Below are 23,508 nucleotides of genomic sequence, written 5' to 3'. Positions count from 1 at the left end.
GCAGCGGGAGCGGGAGCAGCCGCGCGGCACCGCCGGCCACCATGGCGCGCGCACCCGCCGCCCGTGCCCACCCCGCCGGGAGCAGGGGGCGGGAGGGGGGGCGCGCCCAGCCAATCAGCGCCCCGGAGCGCGGCGACGCCCCGCCCCCTAAAGGGCCAGAAGCGAGAACCTGGCGGGAACCCGAGTGCCGCGAGGGAGGCGCGTGCCCGAGCTGTTCCCTCCGCGCCGGCAGCGTCCCCTCGGGATCGGGCTGTACTGGACGGGAACAGGCGGGAAGGGGCCGCGCTTGATTCCTGGACTTTCACCCCTCCATCAGTTCTGAATCATAGCAGCATTGAATATCCTGAGCTGGAAGGGACCCATCGGGATCGTGGAGTCCACTCCCGGCCCTGCACGGGACACCCCAAGAGTCACACCGTGAGAGCGTTGTCCCAACGCTTCTTGAGCTCTGCCGGGCTTGGTGCTGTGCCCACTGCCCTGGGCATCCTGTTCCATTGTCTGACCGCCCCCTGGGTGAAGCACCTTTCCCTAATACCCAGTCTCAGACCAAGGGATAGAAATCGTGTTGCAGGTTTGAGGCATTCCTGGCCATCCCGCGATGGGTCTGTGACCCCATCAGCCTCGGGAAGCCATTGCCAGTGCCAGGTACTGGGCTGATAGCAAGTCAGGACTTTCTACGTTTCCCCGGAAATCTTTCCGTCTGCAACCAGAACGGCGGCTTTTCACTCAGCTCCCGTTTGCCCTGCTGGCCTCGACACCAGCAGCCCCCGTCGCCTCCCTCGGGCACCCCCTTCCCCCGGGCAGGCAGCACAGAACGCTCCATGCCCGCAGCCAGGGGCGGGCGCGGCTGCCTCAGCGGCGGGGCGGGACGGGACGGGACGGGGCGGTGCTCCCGCCGGAGGGCGGCCGGGGCCGGGGCTGGTGGCGGCGGGGGGCGGGCGGGAGCCCCCAGCCGCGGGTCCGCAGCCGCCAGCCCGGCGCCGGGCGCCGCCGCCGTCGTCATGCCGGGACACGGCCCCCCCGCTCCGCTGCCGCCGCCGAGGAAGGTAGGGAGGCGCCGAAGGGACACTAACGCGGCAGAGCGGGCAGAGGTGCCCCTCCAAAAAAATCCCTAATTCCCTCTTCCCTTCCGCGCCCCAACTGGCTTTTCTTCATCCCGGCTGCAGAGAGGGAAAGCGGGGGCCGCCAGCCGAATCCCCCGCGCTCCCGGGCGCCGCCGCTTTCCCACCGGGACGGGGTGGCTGCTGCTCCCGCCGGGCGCGGGGGGCTCGGCCAGGGGGCTCGGGGCCGAGGGGACCTGGGCGGCTGCTGAAAAGCCGACCCGAGCAGGTCGGGGGCGGTGGGGCGGAGGAGCAGCGGCAGCCCCGCCGCCCAGCAAGGGGCCCCTGAGTGAACTCAACCCTGCCTCGGTCTCCAGCACAAAACAGAGGAGGAAACGCTAAGCACATTCTCTGGGGGAAGCCCAGGCCCTGCCGGAGCAAACAGCCAGAGTTATCGGTTCGGCAAAACCCTGAATCCCCGTGTGATATTAGCCCCGCACTTTTCTCTCTCTGCTCTGGATAGGATAGCCTGCTTTACTCTTACTTTGCCTTCGGCTGGAAGGAGCGCCTGCAGTTGTGTGCAGCCTGTGGTTTATCAGGGTGGCACTTCTGACTCCCGGTGGGGATCGGTGGGAGTATTCACCTGTCCTGGGGAGAAAAACACTTTCTTGCCTTCCCGCTCTTGTACCCAAGGATGATGGGTGCTAATGGACAGGGAGTTGGTAGAAGGGAACAAGGAAGAAGTTACAGCTGGCTGCTGCTGTGGTCCCAAGGTGTCAAATGCAAACTGGGAGGTAAAACCATGCCAGGGGTATCTGGGACACTTTCAGAGGTTTTGGCTTTTTGAGTGTCCAGTAAGCATGTCTCTTGATGCCTGGTGCTGGAAAAGTCATGGTCATGGGGGATTGAGGCTTTGTGACTGCTTGGATCTGCGCTGGAGCCTCCTCACAGGTACAGGGACTAAGTACTGAGCATGGGCCCTTAATTCTGCTCTTTACAAGAACACATCTTGTTTCCAAGGCAGGTCAGCAAGTTGTTCCTGACCCTGAGTTATTCCCAACCACCTTTGCTCTTGCCATTTCAGTAGTTTAAGTTTGTTGCTTTTGGAGAAGAGCATCTCCAGCCTGGAGCTCAGCTGGGAGGATAAAGATGACCAAAGGGATTTCCATGAGGCTTTTATTTGCTACTGTGAGGGGAGCTGCTGGTTGGTGGTGGATTAAAAAGCTGTTTTCTGTGTTGGCTGCCACCTTTCTCACCACTGGTTCTTGGTGTGTGGTAGTGAGGTCCAATAATGTGTACTGGCCCTGTTTTCTGCACCACCAAAAAGGGAGTTGTTGCATCCTGGCAGAGGAAAGGATGCATTTCCTCCTCCCTTGTGTTGTGCTCTGAATTGTTGTCATTGGGGTAGTGTTTGTGGGGTTTGGTGCATGTTGGGTTTGAGGGGTTTTGTTTGGTTGTTGTTTGGGTTTTTAAAATAATCCAAGCAGTGTTTCAGCCTGTGAAAATGGATAACTACTATGTTGGGTCGGGCTTGGAAGCAACTGAAAATGCTAAGTATGGAAATGAGGCGAAAGCCACAGGGTTTCCCAGGGTAATAAGGCGCCTTTTTGAGAAACGGAAGAGAAAGCACTGAAAACAAAGGGCGCTGGAGTGGCCAGGGATGCAAAAAGCAGAGTAAAGATTTATGGCTCTGCTGGGACCACTCTGCCTGCGTGGGTGAGAAGGTTGTGTGCTGAAGCCTGGGTTGGCTTTTGGCACGTCCATACCCTAGCAGTCCACGCAGAAGATACTCCCTGTTCATCAGCTTGGATCCAAAGTGCAGCATTCCTTGTAGAGCACAAGTGCATGTGGAGTGTCCCAAAGTGCTGCTTTCAGCACTGCCCCCAGCTCACTGCCTTGGGAAAGCTTTTAGGACATTTTGTTGGCAAAGACAATTTCTGTGTGTGCTTTCTGTTCTCCAGAAACAAGAAAAGCATTTAGATCCTTTGTCAGACACTTACAATAGACTTGTCTTTCCCCCATGCCTGTTGTATTTACATGTTAGAAATGTTCATTTTGACAAGGAGATAATAAATAAAGACCCCATAAGCTGTGTTTTTCAGAGATGATCTTAATCCAGGAGTACCTTTTCCAACAAGTTATTCTTAATATCAGCCATGACAACTAATTCACACAGACAGGATTTAAAATCTCTATTTTGCTGAGCACTCTGGGAGCACAGAAGCAAGCTCAATCCTTCCCCAAGTTTAAGAAATTTGCCGATGAAATCATCACACAGCAGAGCCAGTCTCTTAAGGATGGAGAGATGCCGGGCATGTCAGAAGTGTCTGATAAGTGCCATGTTCTTTTGGATCCCCTGAATGCATCATTCAAAGCAGCTGGTCCTCCCTTCCTTTTGTAACACCTGACATTTATTTCCTGACTGGAACTGCGTGGAAGCTGCTCCTTCCTAAGTGGAGGCCAGACCAGGGGGAGAAAAGGCTGTGTAGTGCACCAGTAAACCCATGCGAGTGGGGAAGAACCAGTCTTAAACTCTTGTTGAAGCTGGTTAATTGTGATGATCTTAGGCCTTCAGAACTGGGGTGCAAGCTCTTTAGGGAAGCGTTTTTTAGCGGAAGGATTTAAGTACTAGTGGCTGATATGTCTGTTGGCAGGATCCCAAGAGCTGGCTGGAAGAGGCCTCTACTATGAAAGAAATGCTGAAATAGGACTTTTAATGCACTTGCATAGCAGTTCCTTTCAGGCTGAGAAGACTCTCCCGAGGGAAGGAGGGAGTGGGATGGAGCTGGAAAGAAATTTCTTGTTTCATTCAAGTCCTGACAGTAAATGAGTGATCCTGGCTTTGCTTAGATACAGCTCAAATAACATTGTGTCTGAGGTATCTGTGAGCACTGTTTTACAGCACAAAGCAGGAAAAGAGACAGTGTTTTCTTGACTGTAGCTCAACTGTAGCTCTGAAGTGCAGTAAGGGCACTTACTAAGGAAAGGGCAATACCATATTGATCTTGCTTTTGGGATTTTTTTTTTCTGGTCTTCACCTTGGAGATGCTTTATCAGCTCCTGGAAATTGAAGCAAAGGCTGAAATGTGAGGATATTAATGGTGTTTGGGGGTGGCTTCAGCCCAAGTTTTGGTGAAGATGACCATATGACTGAACTCCCAGCTTCATGAAGGCTGTGCTTTTGAAATGTTGTTGAAATGGCTGTGCTACATTGAAATGTGGCTTATGCAGGGGCCTTGGGTGACCTTGAAGTGTGTGCCTAAGACAGTCTAGAGTCCCTGGAATCTCTGACCTCTGCATCCTGGGATTTCAAGTGAGGCCTGTATCCTTTGGTGGAAGCTTAGCACAGAGCAGGCTGAGGGTCAGTTCAAGGTTGAAATAAAGCACTAAAAGGCATCAGCACTGTCTTACATAAATAAATACTTAAGGTCCTATAGGCTGATCCTGTTCAAGATCTCTCCCAGCCTTTACATGGTTCACCACCCAATTGGGTCAAGGTGCTCTGTGTCTGTGGACATGGGACTGAAGAGGTGAAAGTCATAATTCCCCAGGCCTTTCCTGATGAAAGCAGCGGATTCTTACCTGCCACCCATGTGAGTCTTCACCACTTTATGTCTTTCAGTGAGCTGGGAACTCATGCAGACATGAGCAAGACACCTTGGGGGCTCTGCCATCATGATGGTCCAGTCTCTGCTGTGCTGAGACAGCTCTGAGCAGCTCTGAACCCATGATGTGGTTCCAGTCTGTCATCTTGGAGCTGCTCACAGGGACTGTGCTCTTGGGATAATCCTGGCATGGTGGCTGGGGTGATCCGATGCTGAAACCCTCTGAGTTTGTACTGCTCATAAATACATTGCCTAAATATTTGCTGGGCAAATGTGGTATGCTCTGTGTGTGCAACAAAAACCCCAAAAGAGGGTTCATGGGAAATCTTCCTTGCAAGAAGTTTGAAACACTGTGACTCCTTTCTTTAATGCCGATAACATGTATTGAGGACATAATTTCTGTCTTTTTTGAAAACAGTACTATCCCATGGTAAAGCTGAAGGAAGTCAAGCATAGTTGGAAGGGCAGAGGAGATGTTTGCACTGCAGCCAAGCTGCCGTGTCCAGCCCGGGCAGGACTTGCTGGTGCTTAGTCCCCCTGCACTGCAGGCAGAGCTCTGGCTCAGCCCTGTGCTCCTGGGCTGGGAACTGGCAGTGTTTACGTGCTGAAAGGGAGCAGAAGATAGCTTTTCCTGAGCTCTGCCTTTGCCCGTACATGTGCTGGCCCAGGGCCAGGATGGAAACTCTGTCCTCATGAGCAGAGAGAGGGAGATGGGAGGAGCGAGAGATGAAGAGGGGCCCAGAAGCAGAGGGAGTTAAAATAAAAACACCAACTCACAGAGAGAAAAGTCTGTAACAGATGGCCCTGGCCATCCCCTGGGCTCTTCATGCAGTTGGCTCCACATGCAGTGCTGACAAGATCTCATCTAGAAGCATGAGTAAGGGGCCTGGACCATTTTGGGATGTGTGATGGAAGATCAGAGTAAAAGGCAAAAGGAAGGAAGCTAGACAGGTAAGCCAGCTGGGGTTCAGCCATGTGTGATGCCTGAAGGGGACTCTGAGACTTGCTGCTACTGGTGCTGTGCCACTAATAAGGCAGGTGCTGCCATGTGAGCCATTGTAGGAGCACTGCTTTTTTTTCAAGCGTGGCATCCTTTAACTGTGCCCAGTCTTGCCTCCTCTGTAAAACAGCATTGTAAATGCAGATGGAGGTTTGTTCCACTGCTCTCATTCCTCTAGAATATGTACAGCAGAGAGCTGTTGATCTGAATGGAGCCTAGTGTAAAGATAGATTCTGCCAGGAGGTGCTGGGAGCTGTAATTTCCAATGCCCATCTCCTCATCAGGCATCATGGTAAGTAATCAGATTGGCTGAACAGTTCAGCATGTGGGGTGTTGACCTTGCTTGGAAAGGCTTTGCCTTGGTAGGATATCTGTGCAGTAGACTGTGCCTGGCAGAAAAGCTGGTCTTGGAGAAGCACTCACAAAAGCTTTCCTTTGAGCTCATTTGAAAATCTGGCCCAGACACTTAAAATGTCAAGAACTGATGATGGTTAGGGGCAGCTTGAGTGGGGAAAGGCGCCACCTCACTTGGAAGTGGTTGAAAGAGTTCTGGATGAGACCCTGCCAGATCTTGAGACTCCTGATCCTAGAGATCCCGGAGAGCAGATGGCTCCTGGCCAAGTTCAGGCACCTAAGTTGTGTTTCCAGAAACACTGGGGACTCTGGCAACCCATTGGAGAGACTGTTTCAGGGAGCAAGACTTGCTGTTTCTTTGTAAGCAGAATAACTTTAAATGGCTAGATGCTTTGTGTTTTAATTAGATTTCCCTTTGGGAATAAAAATGGTGAAGTGTTTCTGTGCTGCTACATTTGAATGTTCTGTACTGTGCCCCCAGTCTCGCAAATCGTTTAGGCAGACATGTGGGTCAAGGCGCATGCTTCAATCCATCCATCCGAGTGCTTTGGCTCCCAGGGCAGTACATCATTCCTGCTCTGGGAAGTTTGGAACTGGGCTTCACACAGTCTCATTGAAGACAGTGATATGCTTTGAGCATAGACTTAAAATCAAGCATGTTCTCCTCATCACAAGTGGTCTCTCACTCGCCCACTGTATTCTGTAGAATCATTTTATATTAGCAGTGCCCTTGAACGTGGATTTTCTCTTCTTACCCTGCAAGACCTCTTGCCAAGTGCTTGCTGATAAGCCCTGTTAATGTGAGCAGTTCAGGTGAGAGGCAGTCACAGGCCTGGTATTTTGGAAGCATTGTGGATAGGCATGCATGTGTGAATGATTAAATCAACCCATTGGGGTGTCATCTGGTGAGGAACAAATGCTGAGCTTGCTCGGCAGGCGGGGGGGAGGATGAGATCCCCCTCTAGTTTTTACTGAAAGCTTTTCCCCTCTGCAGATGTGCAGCTGCTGTAGCTCTCTGCCAAAAGACGGCCGTGACTTTCCGAGCTGGGGAACGTGCACACATCTGTTTGCAGAGGAGAGCAGCACAGGGCTCGGGTCTCCTGTCCCAGGGGATTATGGATTATGTTCTCGTGATAGATAGTCCTGATTGTCATGGAGGGAAATGGCAAATTTCACGGGACACTGAGAGGGCACTTCATAAATATGAGTTTGCTTGCCAGTGTCAGCCAAAACCCACCTTTCTAAATTAAAAAGGAAAGAGCTCCCAGAGACTTTTCAGACTATTGGAGATTTCTCTTCAAAAAACATTAAGCCCCTGCAGAAGATGTGTGTTTTCAGCATACAAAAATAAAATGTGTTTCAGCTGCAAAGGATGCTGTGATCCCAAAGGCTTCCAGGGCTTTTGGGTAAAAGTTGAGTCTTGGGTTATCCAGAGCTCAGAGTGGCTTACTAGCACAGGGAAATAAATGCCCCTTACTAAAACTGAGAAGGAAGTCTCTGCATCAGCACATGTAGATCTTCAAAAATCAACATCTGGCCAAAACCAGACCCTGGAGCATCCTCCACAATCTACTGGTCCACGAGAGCTTTTTCCTTGAATTCAGGGAGCTTGGGATTAAGTAACTGAGAATCTGGTTTTCCCTGACTTGACATGCTAGGCTGCATGTACAGCAATCCCTAGTCAAATTCTGTGAGACAATTTGTTACTGTAAAGAAATGTGTAAGATATTGAGCTTTTTCCAGATGATGTCAGAAGCCCTGATCTATCTGGCTTTTGTTTCTCAGCTTTGTCAAACTCTGAGAGAAGCCTGAGAGGTTTCCTACTGGGAGCCAACACATGGTAACTGTTTTTGCATCAGATTTCTGTCTCTGTCCCCTGAGATTGCTGTGAGTGACTCCACGTAGAGGCTTTGCCACGGTGTCACCTCTCACATAACAGTCCTGTACTTGTGGTGGTGAGGGATACTGACAGCTATTGCTGCTTAGTCTGTGCTAAACTTTGCCCCATCAGTATCCTCTTGTTTGCACAGTAGGAAACTTTCCTTATAGAATGATTTCACTTACTCAAATTCAGTGGGAAAGCAAGGGTTTTCCCCTGTTAAATTCATAAATTCCTCCACTAGTCAAAGACAATTTTGGGTATGTTTCAAGGAAAATTAGGATCACTTCTAAAAGGCACAAATTTCATAAAATGTTGTCAGAATTTGATGAGGTGGTTTTTTGGTTGTTTGGGGTTTTTTAATAACTTATTCTGACATGTAATATATTGCTTCAGTTAAATTGCTTAATGTTTGTTTGCATGGGGTAAAATAATTTTTCTCATCCAAATCAATCTGGAAACATTATCAGAAACAGAAACTTGGCGTTTTACAGCAGTGAAGGACTTGAGCTGACCAGCAACCACTTCAGGAATACAAATTCTATCTTTTTCTGTCCTTCAAACCAGTGCTCCCAGCTGTCTAACCCAGTCCCTCTTGCTATTCTTATGAATTTCATATGGCAGTGTTTCATTAGAATTTTATCATTATTATTAATTTTATTATCATTACTATTATTTTATTATTAATAGAATAAACAAGACTAGATTGAGTTTGGAAGGGACCCACAGGGATCATCTTGCCAAGGTGCTTGACCAGTCCAGGGCAAAAGTGAAAGTATATTATTAAGGCCATTGACCAAATGCCTTTTACACACTGAAAGACATGGAAGGAACACTGTCCACCTCTAGGAAATCTGTTCCAATGTTTGGCCACCCTCATGGTAAAGAAATGCCTCCAAATGTCCTGTCTGAACCTCCCCTGCTGCAGTTTTGAACCATTCCCATGTGTACTATCACTGGGTAGCAGGGAGAAGGGCTGAGCATCTCCCTCTGCATCTCCCCTCCTCAGGAGCTGTAGAGAGCAATGAGGGGTGGTTTATTTTTACTTCAGGCTCCTGATCAAGATCTACATTTTGAAAAATCAAGCCTAACCACTGAATTTGTTTTGTCTCTTTCTCTGCTTCTTTCTCACTTCTCTTTCTCACTGTCTCTTTCTCTCAGTTTCTTTCTCACTCTCAGTTTCTCTCTTTCTCTCTCTCTCTCTTTCTCTCTCTCTCTCTCTTTCTCTCTTTCTCTCTCTTTCTCTCTTTCTCCCTCTCTCTCTTTCTCTCTCTCTCTTTCCCTGGAAACAGGTAATCACCAACCCATTCTTTTTTCCTGACACACTTCAGCAGATCAGCTGTTTCACTGTCTCTGTTGCACATGTAACTTTTTTTTTTTTTTTCTTAAACATGTAAACAGTGGGATATTTTTAATGTAGGAGATTTTGGTATGATTTGCTGTGAAATCCTTGAATGCAGAATTAAGCAGAACAACGTAAAATGCACCTTTTCTTAAGCAGCAGTTTCACAGAGCCAGCATGACTTGGTGATACAGTGGTGAAGCACAGTGAGAGGTGTGTGGATGAGGTTACCCAGGAGAACAAGGTGATGTCACTTCATTGCTCCATTAACTTAAGCTGAACAATTACCTCAAAATGAGGTTAGGAGTTTTTTTATGCTTTGGAAGAAATTTTGTGGTATTGGTTTTTCAGTTTCATGACTGAATGAAAGAAAATTATAACTAACTACTTGGAGAAAGGTGGCAGGGTAGCCCCATCTATTTTCTTCCCTCCTTTTTTCCCTTCACTAAAATAAATAGGAAGGAGAGAAAGCCTAAATAGTATTTCAGCTCCTTGTAAAGGGAGGGTTTAACACACACCCCCTCAATTTAGCTAAATTTTGGTAAGTAATGTCATTTCACAGTAAAGAACCTGACTCTTGTAAGCTTCCTTCAGATTACCTCAGCTGTTTTCTTGAAAGTTTCTCTCTGTTGGGTTTGGGGTTTTTTGGGGGCATACTGAATTTAGATCAAACTTGGCAAAAATTTAATTTTGTCAGAAACCATAAGTAATTTACTCATCCAGCAGCACTTAAATCTGTTTGTGATTCATGCAAATTGAATTGCTGAGACCATGCAGCTGCATTTCAAGTATGTGAGTTCATCTTGACCAGATAAGTTATTTTCTGGAGCATTTTTGTTCAGTAAGAGAAACAGGCACTTTTACACTGCGGTTCAGAGTTTGTGAGATGCTACTTCGGGAGGACAGAGTACTTTTGGAGCACAGATCGCCTCTTGGGAGTATTCTTAGTTTAAATTATAATTATATTTGCAAACACTGTGCATCTCTAATACTCTTTTTGCTTGGGAAGGCATATAAGCAAAGATAACTTCTTGCTAACCTATTTTCAGGGCTGAAATTTCTCCTGTGTCTTACTTATCATTTTAATATGAATGCAGTGAACCCACTTAGGAGATTTTTATTAAGTAGATGCTATGAACATTTGAGTTATTACTGAAGAGATGGGAAGAAGAATGCCTACTTGAATGCCAAACATTTTTCTTATCAACCAAGAAGTAAATCAAGTATAGCATTACTTAAGCAATTCTTCTTTTTCCTCTTCTAATAGAAGAAAATGTTTGGGGAATTTCCCCGTAAAAGATCAAGTTTAGATTTAGTTTTCCAATTATGCCTGCAGGCATTCTCTTTTCAGTAAAGAAAATAGAGTTGTTATCAAATATCCATGGTATTCAACTGCAGATAACTGATGCAGCATTGGGCAGCTTCTACCTTTGTATAAAGAACATGGTTCTGGTGAGGAATATCTAAAAAAATATGATCCAGAAGAGGGGAGATGTAGATTACATGTTAGGAGGAAATTCCTTATTGTGAGGCTGGTGAGACACTGCAAGAGGATGCCCTGCACCTGGATGTTGTGGATGCCCCGTCCCTGGAAATGTTCAAGGCCAGGCTGGACGGGGCTTTAAGCAGCCTGATCTAGTGAAAGTTATCCCTGTCCATGTCCATTATCTGGGGGATTGCAACCAGATGATCCTTAAGATTTCTTCCAACCCAAAGCCTTCTGTGATCTAACTGGCCTGTTCATAGAGTATTTAATCTATGGAAAATGTGCATTTGCTGCAATCCCCGGCTTCTACAGAGGAAAAAAAGCCATTTACAGACAGACCTCTTTCCTGAGCCAGATCTTCAAAGCTGAGTGTGCAAAGCTGATGCTTTTGGGACAGTGGGGATGGGAATTTCACAGAGGAACTTGCAAATCATCAGAGTGTTGTACCAGGTGGGTCACTCTAGTGCTGGCCCTTTACTGGAGGAGACCTCATCTCTTGCCCTGCAGGAAACCTTTCTATTCTTTAAACATCACATGAGAACCTGTAAGAGTTGTCCCATCCCATCCAAAGAGGTTTTATGGACTTGAGCAGAGGGGGGCTGTGCTTGTGTTTCTGTAGGTACCTCTGTGTTGGGGCTGAGCAGAAAAGAGGTGAATGTGGAGGGTGAAATGGAAGCCACACCATAATCACTGCAGTCACCTTCAGTGCAGCTGGGATTTCCCCTTGCATTGGACTGGAAATGGCATCTTTATGAGCATTTAAGATGAAAGGAGACGATGTTTATTGAATAGTTCAGAGGACAGGGCTTCTGCAAAGGGTTTAACTCCAGAAGATTCCTACTTTGATATTTTGTTATGGGTCCTGTAAAATGTGCCCTTGTGAAATGCAGTCAGTGCTTTGTAGTAATGAGTTTTTCCTGTGCATGATAAACAGTATCAGGGCCCAGTCCAGCACAACATCCAGATATCTTGGGTGGAGTATGCCCTAGTGGTTACCCTGGAATACAAAACTTGGATGCACATTCTCTGGGTTGGAAGCTTATGTACAAATAGCTCTGCTTCAGTTGTGAGATAAGGGCTGATGCAGACAATTGTACATGGGTGCTCTGCTTTTGCTCCATTATCCAGCAGTGTGATGTATGTGAAAGAAAGTAAACAATGGAAATTAAAGTCCTTTATGTATGTATTGGCTTTAGCACATCTCTTGGAAGAGAGTAGTGAACAATATGTGCTTGTTTGATAACTCTCCAGTTTCTAGGTTTTCTGCTGCAAGAAGCCCAAAATAACACTTCAGCAAAGGAAAAAAATCTCCCAAATAAATGCTTTCAGTATTTCTCACTTTTCTTCAGTAGTTGGTTGGTTGGCTGGTTAGTTTTTTGTTTAGTTATGAAAAAACTTTAAGCTTTTCAAAAAATTGTACCCTGATCTCTGAAAATGGAATGAACTTGGGAAGAAAATATTTTCCTTTTCTGATAGTGAAGATTTACAGCACTCAGCAGTATTTGCCAAGGCAGCATTATTGGTGGATATTGATGGCTTCCATGGAGCTGTTGAAGTTTGTTAGGCACTGCAGAATGACTAGGGACAAAAGACAGTAGAAATGTGTTAGGGGTAGCATAATTATATATCTTGTTTTGGCAGCTATTTTTTACTGCTTCCTTGCTGATCATTTGGAGGAAGGCAAAAAGGTATCACCTGGGGAGGAAAATGTCTAGTAATAATGTTTTGAAAGATACTTTTTGTTATTTTCCACAGAGAAAATGAGTGATTACTCACTTTTGCAGTTATTCATGATCTGTTATCACAGCATAATCCAGATTTGGAGGGATTACAGGAGGACTGTACTCCAGCCTCCTCCTTAAATAGGTTCAGGTCTGAGCTCAGATTGCTCAGGGCTTTGGTTGGGTCTTGAAAACCTTCAGTAATGGAGACAGCAGGGCTGCTCCAGAGGTCTGTTTTCCTCCCGGTGAAAAGAGCTCTTTTATCCCTATAGTAAAAAAAAAGACTTTTCTTTATATCAAGTCTGTATATTCCCTCTCATCTTGTCTCTCATCCCACCAAGAGAAAAACAGCCAAGGAATTTGCTTCAGGTCACACACTGTGAATGGTTTTGTTTTTATGAGAAAAAAAAAAGTCACAACAGAATGTGGAAACCTGTGTCATGTCTCTGAAAGGGATGAGACACACAGGTGTCAGTTCAGATCTGGCTTGAACATGCTTAGGTTTACAGCATCACTGTGTCAGTCTGTCCTCCAAGCTGCCAGATGTGAAGAACCTCTTTAGACATATGTAGAGTAATTATTTCTTCTGGAAGTTCCCTTTTCAGGGCTGTGATCTGTTATCTGAGACATCTCCCACATTAGCAAGCTCTGCCAGCTCTGTGGAGCTGGATCTGGCACGTAATGAGCAGCAGAGTTTGTGTAGGTGCACAAAGGTGCAGGAAAATGTGCTCTTGATTTTCCCAGGCATACCTAGACCTGTCTCCTATTGCAGTCAGAAAAAAGGAATATGTGCTTACAGTTCTTTGAAAATGTTAGCTGCTTCTACAGTCACAGGATCATTTAGATTGGCAGAGACCTCCAAGATCATGGAATCCAACCATTAACCTAAAGCTGCCAAGTCGGCCACCACACCATGTCCCTAAGAGCCACATGAATACAATGTGGAGCTGATTCAGTCAAAGGTGGGACTTATTTGGGAGTTAAAATAAGAAGATGGAATTGCAAGTGTAAGTGCAAGCCTAGTAGGATTGTTTGTTTAAAAAAAAATCTGATCTTCGGTTGTGAAAATGAGTCTTAAACTTCAAAGTCATGTCGTCATTTTTGAAAATTTTGCCCTTCTCTGTTTTATTTCTTTCTTTCCCTTGGGCTTTTGCACCACAAAAAGTGGCAGAAGAATGTGCCACCAAGCCATCATGACATTTTACCAGCATTTTTGCCTGACAGTACCAGGAGATCAGATTTTCCCCCCCTCTCTTACAAAGTTTTATGATCAGAAGCTGTGCTGGAGCCCCCGGGGCAGAATGTGTGGATGGTTACCTGCGGCACACTCCTCCTCATGCTCTGCCCTTTGCTGGGCTTCTGCTGGGGCTGGGGAACCTTGCAAGAGCAAAGGGTCGTTCCTGGCATTGTTTTGTGCTCAGGTTGCCAAATTCCTGGTTATGGAGAGGGTGTGGGCGGACAAGCAACACAGTGACGTGGGTTGATTTTCTCTCTGTGTCACTTTCTTGTCCGGGCTGCCCGTACTGGGCCACCCTTGTGCTGGTTTCCATCTCACTCCGAACCCCCTCCTGTGCCCGCCATCGCCCTGCCAGGGAGAAGGTATCAAACCGCACGTGAAAGGGTGGAGGAGGAAGAGCGATTTTTCCCTAGGATTTGGGGGTTTTGCTAGGGCTTTTTTCCCCAGCTTTTATTGGCCGTGAGTGCAATGACCGCTTAACCACAGGGACCGGCCGGCTCCCTCCCCCACGCTTCCTCTCCGTGGCAAAGCAAAGTCGCTCAGATTTCCTCCCAGCACGGGCGGATGGCGGCTCTCAGCTCCATTCCTCTCAATACAAAAGGAAAGGGAAAACTGCTCTCTGCACGGGCAGATGGCCGACTGTTTCCTGGCAGCTCCGCTCCACTGTCCTTTTTCCCATTGTCCCGACACAAACACACGCACGCACGCACACACCCCCCCGAGAGTGGCTTTCTTTCTGGAAAAATAAATAAGTGCAGGCCCTCTTTGCAGAGGTTTATTCCTCCTTGGAGCTGTGTGAGCTTCCTCCTCGTGATGGCCAAATCTTGGGCAGCTCACGTGCTGCCTGGCCCTGCTCTCTGCTCACGAAGGCTGGGTGAGGGGATGATGTGCTGTGCTGTGGCTGGAAGGTTTCCATAAAGAATAAGGTCTGCCATAAACAGGTTCTGCCTTTGTGATGGCCAAGATACGTGGGAGAGTGAGTGTAGGAGCAAAGAGGAGCTTGGAGGAGACAGAGGGAAGCGGGATCTCCTGAACCCAAAAGCAATCTGTGGGTGACTCTTTGCTTGAGCTCAGAAGGTGATGCTTGATGGAGACAGACTGTAGTAGGAGGTCATGGACTTGGGGTGGGTACAGGAAGGTCTCATGGAGCATGTAGATGGTGCCCCAAGGCTGTGGTGATGGACACTTCAGGAAGCTGTGTGCTAAATCCACATCAGGAGGGACGAGTCAGCATCCTGCAGGGTGAAGGCCACCGAAGGAGAGATTTGCTGAGGCTCCATTTGTCTCCCTGATGATAACTTATTTTGAAAGAAGTTGCGGTTCTTCTTTTTAATGCTCTCATTTCCTTTCTGAATGTGAGACAATTTGTCTTCCTGCCAGGAAACACTTTGCAGAGTTGCTCCTCGAAGGGACCTCTTTGGGTCCCATTTATGTTAGACTAGCAGAGATTATCTCACCACATCAAAAATTAATTCCAGTGTGGTTCATGAGCTGAACACTATTTTTTAGTGACAGGTTGTTTCCTATGCTGTCAAATGTTTGGGTTTCTTATAAGCATAATACCCTGAATTCTTTCCAGTTCTTTTAGACTGGAAGTGATTTACTTGTGTAGCAGGACTGGTATGTTTGTAACACAGCACTCCAATTAAAGGAGGAAAAAGCACCTACAATACTTAGCTGCACTAGTAGAAATGAGTATTTGCCAGTTTCTTTTTGACTTTGTTGGGACCTGAAGCCAGTTCCACTGCATCTGGTTTAATCCTGTCTGTCTGTGTGCTGCTGGCAGATGTGTGCTTGTGTGAATCTGGTCCAGATTTCTTTTGTTTTATTCTGTACTGTTCACAGTCATCTTCTCTGTGGGTACTTTCAAAGCCAATCATACCAGGTATTGATCACCGTCTCCACTGATGTAATCTGCAGGCAAGGACTCACCACCAGTGTCTTCTTCAGCCTTGACTTCAAGTAACTGAATTTTCATTTATTAGGCTGCAAAGCAAAAGCAAATATTATCACCCCTTCAAAGGGGATGAGCAACCCCACTGTGTACACACAAATGCTCACACAAGATCTTAAACACAGGGAGATGATCTAGTAATGCCAGGAACTGTCCCAGAAGGGGTGTCCTCTACTCCTGCCCTCGCTTCCCAGGGTCTTGGTTTCCTTATCTGGAATTACAGGTTATTTTCAATCTTTTCTTCATTACTTCCTTGTAGAAAGCATAGCCTGAAACACATAATTCCATTAAGCATTGCAATCATTTTAGCTGCCAGATTGGAAAATACTGAATCATTCTCTTCCTTTCCCTGTGAATTTTTTCTTACTATTTGTTAACCTACCTGCAGGAGTTAAGACTCATCATGTCTCTAAGCAGTCATACAAACCATCCTTGCCACCAGGATGAAAAGCAGTGTTTACCTTCTATGCATGCAGCACTAAATCTGTGACTGGGGCAGCGAGTTAGAAAAAGAGTGTTTCTGGGTTTTTTGACAAGGTCATGAAACATCCCACCACTAACCCTGAAAATGCTGTGTTTTTCAGCTGAGGGTGTGTCTGCTTGAAGGAAACTGAAGAAATGTTGAATACCCTCTGAGTTGTTTTTTTTTTTTTCTGTTTGTTGTGTGTTTAGAAGGAGGAACAAAGAGAAAATAAAACAATGGGAAATGTGGGACAAACTTAATAATAGTGGGTGCAACGAGCCCCACCTTTAACAGAAGACAATTCATATTGTGAGACCCTGTTTTTGATTACTGTCTTCAGGTCAAGATTTTATTTTTGTTTCAGTCTGCACTTTTCCATGCTGAGCATTGCCTCTGGCTGAATTACTTTTGAAAGCCTTCAGCAAAAATGGTTCATCTGTTTTAGCGTGGAGCCTGGGGAGAAAATTGTTGCTGCTTCCCCTGTGTTTGAAAGAAAATCAGGCTTTTCTTTTATGAAAACTTATCTTCTGCTTTGGAATAGAAGTGCTGTTTGGATCAGGAATTTGTCCTTTCCCATTCCTGAGTGATCTCTACCCTAACTTTTCCAGGGCTCTGTGGGAAGAAAGTTTCAGCTGGCACATGGTCAGCAGAGGTTTTTAGAGCTACCTTGTTACCAGATGTGCTGTCCTTCCAGCTCCCAGTGTCAGGCAGGTGGTGCTGGTGATACCCCTGTGGAGTTTGACCTACAACTTTCAGCAAATGGTTGGTGGAGGGAAGTAATGGACAAGAGGTGAGAGTAGTTTCTCAAGGGTCCATCTGCTTTACTGCAGAATAAGGATAGTATCAGGATGAAGTTGAGACCTGGGGTAACCCCCTGATACTGCTCACAGCAGGTCCTGCTGGCTCCCTCTTCTCATTGCTGAGGGTTAACTTCTTTACAAGCAGAATCTTGTTGCCAGCCTTGGCAAGGGGGATTGGAATTCAATGATTTTCAAGGCCCCTTCCAGCTCAAATCATTCTATGATTCCTTCCATGTGTTTCAGTGCTCATTAGGTTTTCCCAGACAGGTGACTGATGTTGCTATCTGAGCAGAAAACTTTGTGCTTCCCCCCCTTTTATTTCTTTGCTGGTTTAGGGCATTGAACCAGGCAGCTTGTGAGCCCGTCCTAGCTTGAAAGGGCTTTACAAGCATGGGAGCTTATACAAAGCAAAAGCAAGAAGGGAGGAAAAAAGTAGGCACATCCTTAGTCAATGGCAACCATCAGATGTGATGAGGCATGTCTTTTACCAAGGGCAGGGATGGGACCACCTTGTTGGCAGCCAAGGGAGGAGCAGGGCAGGCCCTTGAACCATGGTAATCCTTTCAGTCAGGTTAAAGACATATAAGCAGGCAGAGTTTGTTCTGTGTGCTTGGAGAGGGGGAAGGTCATGAGACCAGATTATATAATAAAATTAAAGACATGTCCTAAAACCCAGCGCAGCTTTGCTGGACACGGCCAATTCCTGCATTCCTGGCATTGCAGCCTTGTTCCCCTGATGTGGGGTATTGCACAAAGGCAGAGGTTGTGGTACGTCAGTTTCACTGGGGGTTTTTGAAAATACAGTTTGTTTTGACACATGGGATTCTCCTGACCCCCTTGTAAGCCCTGTGGTGTAAGATATGATATATCAAAGGGAAAAGTTAGGATGAAGTGGGGTGAGGGGAATAGGAGGCTATGTGGGATCTGGCTCTAAAAGATACTGTAGGAGCATGTCACTTCCCAGTCGTTGGTCCTTTATCAATATATTTTGTGTAAGTTTATCCTGCTTTTTTCTCTTTAACAAGTGACTTGGCCCTGATTATCTAGAATTATCTACAATTAGGATCTCATTACGAGTGTGACAAACTAAGCAATCCTGCTGTTGGTGTCCTCAGTCTTCACGAGATTCACGTAGCCAGGACTATCAGTGTCTGCAAAGAGGTCACCTTGCCCTAAGCAGACTGTGCCCAGCACAGGATGGCAGAGTAGCTCAGGTGGGAAGGCACCTCTGGAGGTGGCAAGTACAACCCCATGCTATGAGTGTGGTCATGTAGGGCAGCATGTTTGGGACATTGTCCAGCTGGGTCTGGGTACTGGGTTTCTCCAAGGGCAGGGCCTCCACCATCTCTCTGGTCTTGGTCATCCTCTTGGTAAAAAGGTTTTTCTTCATGAGTGAGCTGATTGATCCTTTCTGAGAAGCCCTGCTGCTGTGGGGGTGACCCATCTGCAGGACTGACCAGGAGAGGAAAGAAGTGGACTTTGTGTAAGTTGTCTGAGGAGAAGCTGTTCGAGCTGCCAGCTAGGGAAGGCTCATGGCACGTGTTGTGGAGCTCAAGTTTGAGGAAACCCATGCCTTGCTGCTGGGTTGATGTTGGTCACCTCCAATCAGGTATTCCTCTACTGTAAGCATCTTGTTTCACCAGGGGAGCCTCTCCTGGGTCCTGGTGCCTGTCTCAGCTCTGGCTGCATCCCTGCTTGGCTTGTGTCCTCCCTGCTGAGCAGGGGCTTTCTTCCTGAAGTTACACTCTGCCAGTGGCCTCAGGAAGGCAGCATGTTCATGCTGGGGACATGCACAGTGCCTGGTGCTGGGGCTGTGCACGGCTGGGCCTGTGCTGTGGCTGTGTGTGTGAGCGCAGGCACGGATCCTCATGCCTCCTTCTTCCCCCAAAGGAAAACAGGCTCCAAACAGAGCAAGGGCTGGGGGAGGGAGCCTTGAAGGCTTTAACTGTTGGTTTCCCCTTACTCATGTTTTTCCTGTTAGTGTTTTGTCTTCTTGGCATCCTTCCTGTTCTTTATATGTGTATATATGTTATATATTGTTGCCTCCTTTTTGCTCTCTTTGTGCTGCACCCTTTGTTGTGTAAAGCACTGGAGCAGGGAGATGTGACTTGTAGGCTTTGGCTGCTCAAAGTGACTCAGGTTGTGAGCACCAAAGAGAAACACAACATGTCTTTTTTTCTTCATGGAGGAGAGTTGGACCAGCTGCAGGTTGCTCTTGTTGCTGTGAAGCCTTGCTGTTCACATGTACCAGCAAATGTGCTGTTCATATGCATCAGCAGCATATGTGGACATGGATGAAATTTTTGGGAGGAGCAGAGTAAACAGAGCAAAGGAAGCCATGAGATATGGCCTCCAGCAAGCAGCAAGGGTAATACCCAAAACCACCTTCGAGGTATGCTTGGTTTATTCCCCATGAACAAAACTGCAAAGAAGGGAGGCCTGGGAGGTTTGCTGCTGTCACTGCCTGACCTTCTCAGAGACAGGCTCCCCGTGTGTGACCTGTGTGCTGGCTGTGTGCATTTCCAGTAATATGGACTGCAGTGCCTTTGCGCTCCCCTGGCTTTTGTCATCGTCTGGTGGTAGCATCAAGTGCAGTGGGCAAAGCTGGTGTCTTCCTCTCCCTGGAAGTGTTCCTCTGGAAGCCTTCTCTGCCCTTTGAGGGTGGGAGTGTGCCTCTTTTTTATTCACTGGTTGCTCTGGAAACATCGCATAGTATCCCGTGCCCTGAACCAGATGTGTGTACTCCAAAAGCGTTTGCATCGGAAGTGGGGAAGAGGGCACTGGGGAAGGGGGGCGGGAGGAAAACTTAAATTAGAAGAAAGCCAAACAGCTATTGCTGGAGACAGATGATTACAGCTCATGTCAAGGCTGTTTCCTGCATGCCAATGATAGATCAGTAAACAAACGCCTCTGTGCGAACACAAAGCAGGCAGGAACTCTGTTTGGAAGAGAGAGGTCGGGGTAGGTCTCCCTTCACTTGGTAGCAGGAAGCCCCTATCACATGGCCCTGGGAATTGTGAGGCCGAGTGCATGTGGGAGATACACTGAGAGGTATCTGCTGGGAGACTTCACATCCTTCCCAGGGCCCAGCCAACAGGTTTGAGAGCTCCCTCCCCTCCCTCTTTCCTCCCGCCTCCTCCCCTGTCCTTCCTTTCCCAGTTTAATTTTGAAACACTATCAGATGAGTGCTTTGTTCCCTCAAACAATGGCAGGGAATAAATTGCAGTGCCAAGGTTCTCCAAACGGGGCTCAGTATCTTCTCTCCCTTTTCATGGCCTTGATGTCCTGCTCCAGGATGGATGTGCCAGATGCAGTGGCCTCAGGCTCTGGTTCTTCAGGGCTGTGCCTCCCATTGCTGGTAGAAAGTTCTTGTGTGGTTTTTAGAGAAAGCAGCAACCTGTCAAGAAGTACCAGCTTGATGGGTGTGTGTATGTCCTTCTTGGGTCTCCTGCTAATGGAACTCAGCCCTGCTTGTTTCTTCTAGGCAGTTTGTAGGGCCCTGGTCACATTGCTCATGAGGCAGGAAAGCAAAGATTTCAGATAACACTTCTCAGCCTCTGGCAGGCCTCCCTTCCCCAGCCTTATGCATGTTCTTTTGTGCTCTCTCCCCTCTGCCCTCCTGTGCACACAACCTCATTACCTCCCTTGTAGCCTACTGGGTTTGTGTTGGGCCCCTTCCATGTGCTGCTTTGTCAGAAACTCTCAGTGAGCTGTAGCAGGTCACAGAGATGCTCCAGAGGGCCAGAGCCAGCACATAGGGCAGTGTGTAGTTGATTATAGGAGAGATGTGGGCAGTCAGGAGGGACAAGAGTTCCCTTTGCCCTTCACAATGAACTGTTGTGTTAGCTCTGGGTGTCTTGTGCAGCCAAAACTTGGAAAACAAAAGTAGATATTCTCTGTCTGCTGGAGGCAATTTTCCATCATTGCCATCGCAATTCCTCTGCTCGGTTGTTGGCAATGCCTGTGGGTCAGGCCTGAGAGTTATTTCTAGTGATCTTATTGGAAGAGATGATCATATCACCTCTGAAGCTCATCTGGGATTGTGCTTGGCCCTGGGAAATTATTTGATTGTTGGACTTACTGAGGGGTACCTAACGTGCTGCAGTGATCCTCTAGGTGATGCTGAGAGCACCATGTGTGCCCTGCTGCTCAGAGAGAAGGCACAGCTGCCCATGTATCTCTTAGGGATGACTTCACTCCCTAAGCAGTGTGTGTTGTCACTGGGGGTGTCAGTAGGTACCTGGCTGTTGTCACAGCTTTGGGAGCTCCACGACCACCCTTTAATCTGCCTAGTGTGAGTGTGTTGCTTTGGTTACTCTAGCCACACTTGTGCCTGGAAGGGACAGATGTCCCTCTGCCCTTGGTTCCAAGTCATGCTCACCTGCTGCTTGCAGTGGTGCTCCTTTCCCGGGAGACTCTTGCAGCACTCAGCAGCTGTTTTGTAGCTCACTTCTGCAAATCAGGGCTGTGGAGTCTGTCCCATCCACCACAGAGGAAGAAACAAGTGCACCTCTTAGCCTGTATCATCTGCTTTTGGCCTGTCCCACAGGAGGCCTGCCAGGGAGCTGACTGTGCCGAGCACCAGCACACATCTGCTGGTACCCAGATGTTCGTTTTCAAACAGGGTTTGCTCGCGGGCTGTTGGAAGAGGCTGAGAGATGGAGTTTCCTGATGGGGAAAGCGGGTGATCTCATGAAGACAAAGGAGTGCATCCCCAGTGAACATGCGATGTTTCAGCAGAGCCATGGGGATTGTGTGTGTGGACACAAGAAATGTATTTCTTACCGCTAAAGGCAGTGATGAGGAGCTGCAAGGCACCAAGTGAGTGCTGAGTGAAGAGACTGTCCCTGCTCTAGGGATGTTGTAAACCAAGTGCAGAGCAGACTCTGTTGTAGCTTTGCAGGAATCTGCTTTGGCTGCCTGGGTGAGTCATTCTTTGGCCAAGGCCACAAGTATGGTTAGTTTTTCATTATTTTCAATCCATAACACTTAACGGATGGATGAATAGATTTTGGTCCTTGGGCTGGTAAATTTTCTTGACAGTATTGCAAGGCTGCTCTGTGTCTAGAAGTGAAGTGGGTGCTTGTTCTAGTTACTAATGAGGGAGAGAAGCCAAGGGGGTTTATTGTCTGGGAAGAGAGAGTCTGTTAAATGGTTAGCAATGAGCTGCCCTGAGTGTGTACACATTGAGTTGACCCAGAGTTCAGTCCTCGCCTCAGGAACATTGCCAGTATGGAATAAAAGGAAGGAGAGAAAACTGTGAGCAAACAAAACTGATTTCCCTGCCACCCTCCTCCCCCACCTCACTTTTTCCTTTCTCTGCCCAAAAACTTAAACAGTGGAAACGAGAGATCCTTTTATTCTTTCCTGTTTCTGGTGTGGTGGGCTATATGTTTTTTTAATGACGAGAGGCATTTGATCTTGTCCAATGCCAGGCATGGCAGGGCAGCCTCTGGCAGAAGATATCTGAGGGACTTTTCCAAGTATTGCCTGCAAGATGGTGAGCCTGTTGTCATTGCAATGCTTTAGAGCAGGCAGACCACCCTGATAATTGAGCAGAGATGGTGCTGCAGAGTAACAGAGTAATTCTTCCATTTTTTATTTATCAAAAAGAGCATTGCAGCACAATAAAATGGAGATGGAGTCTGTTGCATTGACTGGGTAGCAGTGGCACTCAAAGAGAGGGACAGTCATTCCAAGAGTGCTAGAAATCATGAGGCAAACAGAATGACTCATTTTTGTGAATGATGTATCTTATCCCCACACAGAGTTGTCCTCTGAAATGAGATCAGTAGCAGGCTAACATGGCCCACCAGAGAGAAGACCACTGGCTGCAGTGCAGTGTCTCTTCAGGCTGAAATGTTTTCCCAACTTTTTCTTTGGGCTAAATTGTTTATCCCAAGCTTCAAATGTTGTGACAGTGTTGTATGTTTAGCAGGGACTTCAGACCTGTGGCCTTAACACAGGTTGTTATAAAATTGTTTTTGGTTTAGTCTTCTGCAAGGGGAAAAAATCTAAATCTGATGAGATTTTGACAACAGTAAAAGCCTTCTTGAAATGTTCTCCATATTTAATTCAAGGTACAGCAATTGATGCTGAGCCCAAAACAATTTTTGCCCTCAAAAACTGTCAACTCCTCACTGGGCTTCTGAGGGGTGTTGCTGTCACCCCTCTTCCCATTTTGCAGGGGAGGAAGCCTGGGCTGTCCTCAGACAGCTGTCATGTCTTGTTTCAGCTCCTCTCCTGGATTTCAAGGAGAAACGTGTGTATGTGTGTAGAAGGAAAAGAGAAGGATGCTGAGCAGAGAGCAATGCTTCTTCCTTGTGTCTGTCTGCAGGTGACCTGCTGCCCTGCTGTGTGCTGACATGATGACAGCAAGCAAGGCGGCTGATGTGAGCAGCAAGTTTGGGGGTGCTGTCTGCAAGTCTGGTGAGAGGTGAGAGCTTTCCATGTTCCAGTGCCAGTGTGCTTTGCTTGTCTTTATTATCCCCAGCACAAAGAAAACGAAAGGAAGGAAACCTTCTCTCTGCTGGGCAGTGTCCCTCTCTCCTCCCACATTGAAACACACCCCATAGGTCCCACCTTGCAATTCTATGTGTTAAATCATCCAGTCAGTCTTGTAGTATT

General features: G+C 47.3%; 2 protein-coding genes across 4 annotated transcripts in view; one reads left to right on the top strand and one right to left on the bottom strand.

The window, feature by feature from the left end:
- Positions 1–1,003, bottom strand: part of ADCK2 (aarF domain containing kinase 2) — a 9,646-nt gene extending 8,643 nt beyond the window's left edge. Inside the window, exons 1-2 of the mRNA XM_041487498.1 lie at positions 679–1,003; positions 72–255 (exon numbers count right to left, since the gene is read on the bottom strand). Coding sequence (XP_041343432.1) covers positions 72–255; positions 679–1,003 — 509 coding nt within the window. The remainder of the gene's footprint in view (positions 1–71; positions 256–678) is intronic.
- DENND2A (DENN domain containing 2A) overlaps positions 889–23,508 on the top strand; it is a 56,811-nt gene continuing 34,191 nt past the window's right edge. For all 3 annotated transcript variants that reach the window (XM_041487481.1, XM_041487482.1, XM_041487483.1), the window contains exons 1-2: positions 889–1,046; positions 23,219–23,317. In XM_041487481.1, the coding sequence (XP_041343415.1) occupies positions 23,247–23,317 (71 nt within the window). In that variant the 5' untranslated portion in view covers positions 889–1,046; positions 23,219–23,246. The remainder of the gene's footprint in view (positions 1,047–23,218; positions 23,318–23,508) is intronic.

Source organism: Pyrgilauda ruficollis, unplaced genomic scaffold, assembly GCF_017590135.1.
Source record: "Pyrgilauda ruficollis isolate IOZ18807 unplaced genomic scaffold, ASM1759013v1 scaffold80, whole genome shotgun sequence".
NCBI lineage: Eukaryota > Metazoa > Chordata > Aves > Passeriformes > Passeridae > Pyrgilauda > Pyrgilauda ruficollis.
The sequence above is the reverse complement of the archived record's forward strand: the minus strand, read 5'-3'. Positions and strand labels throughout refer to the sequence as shown.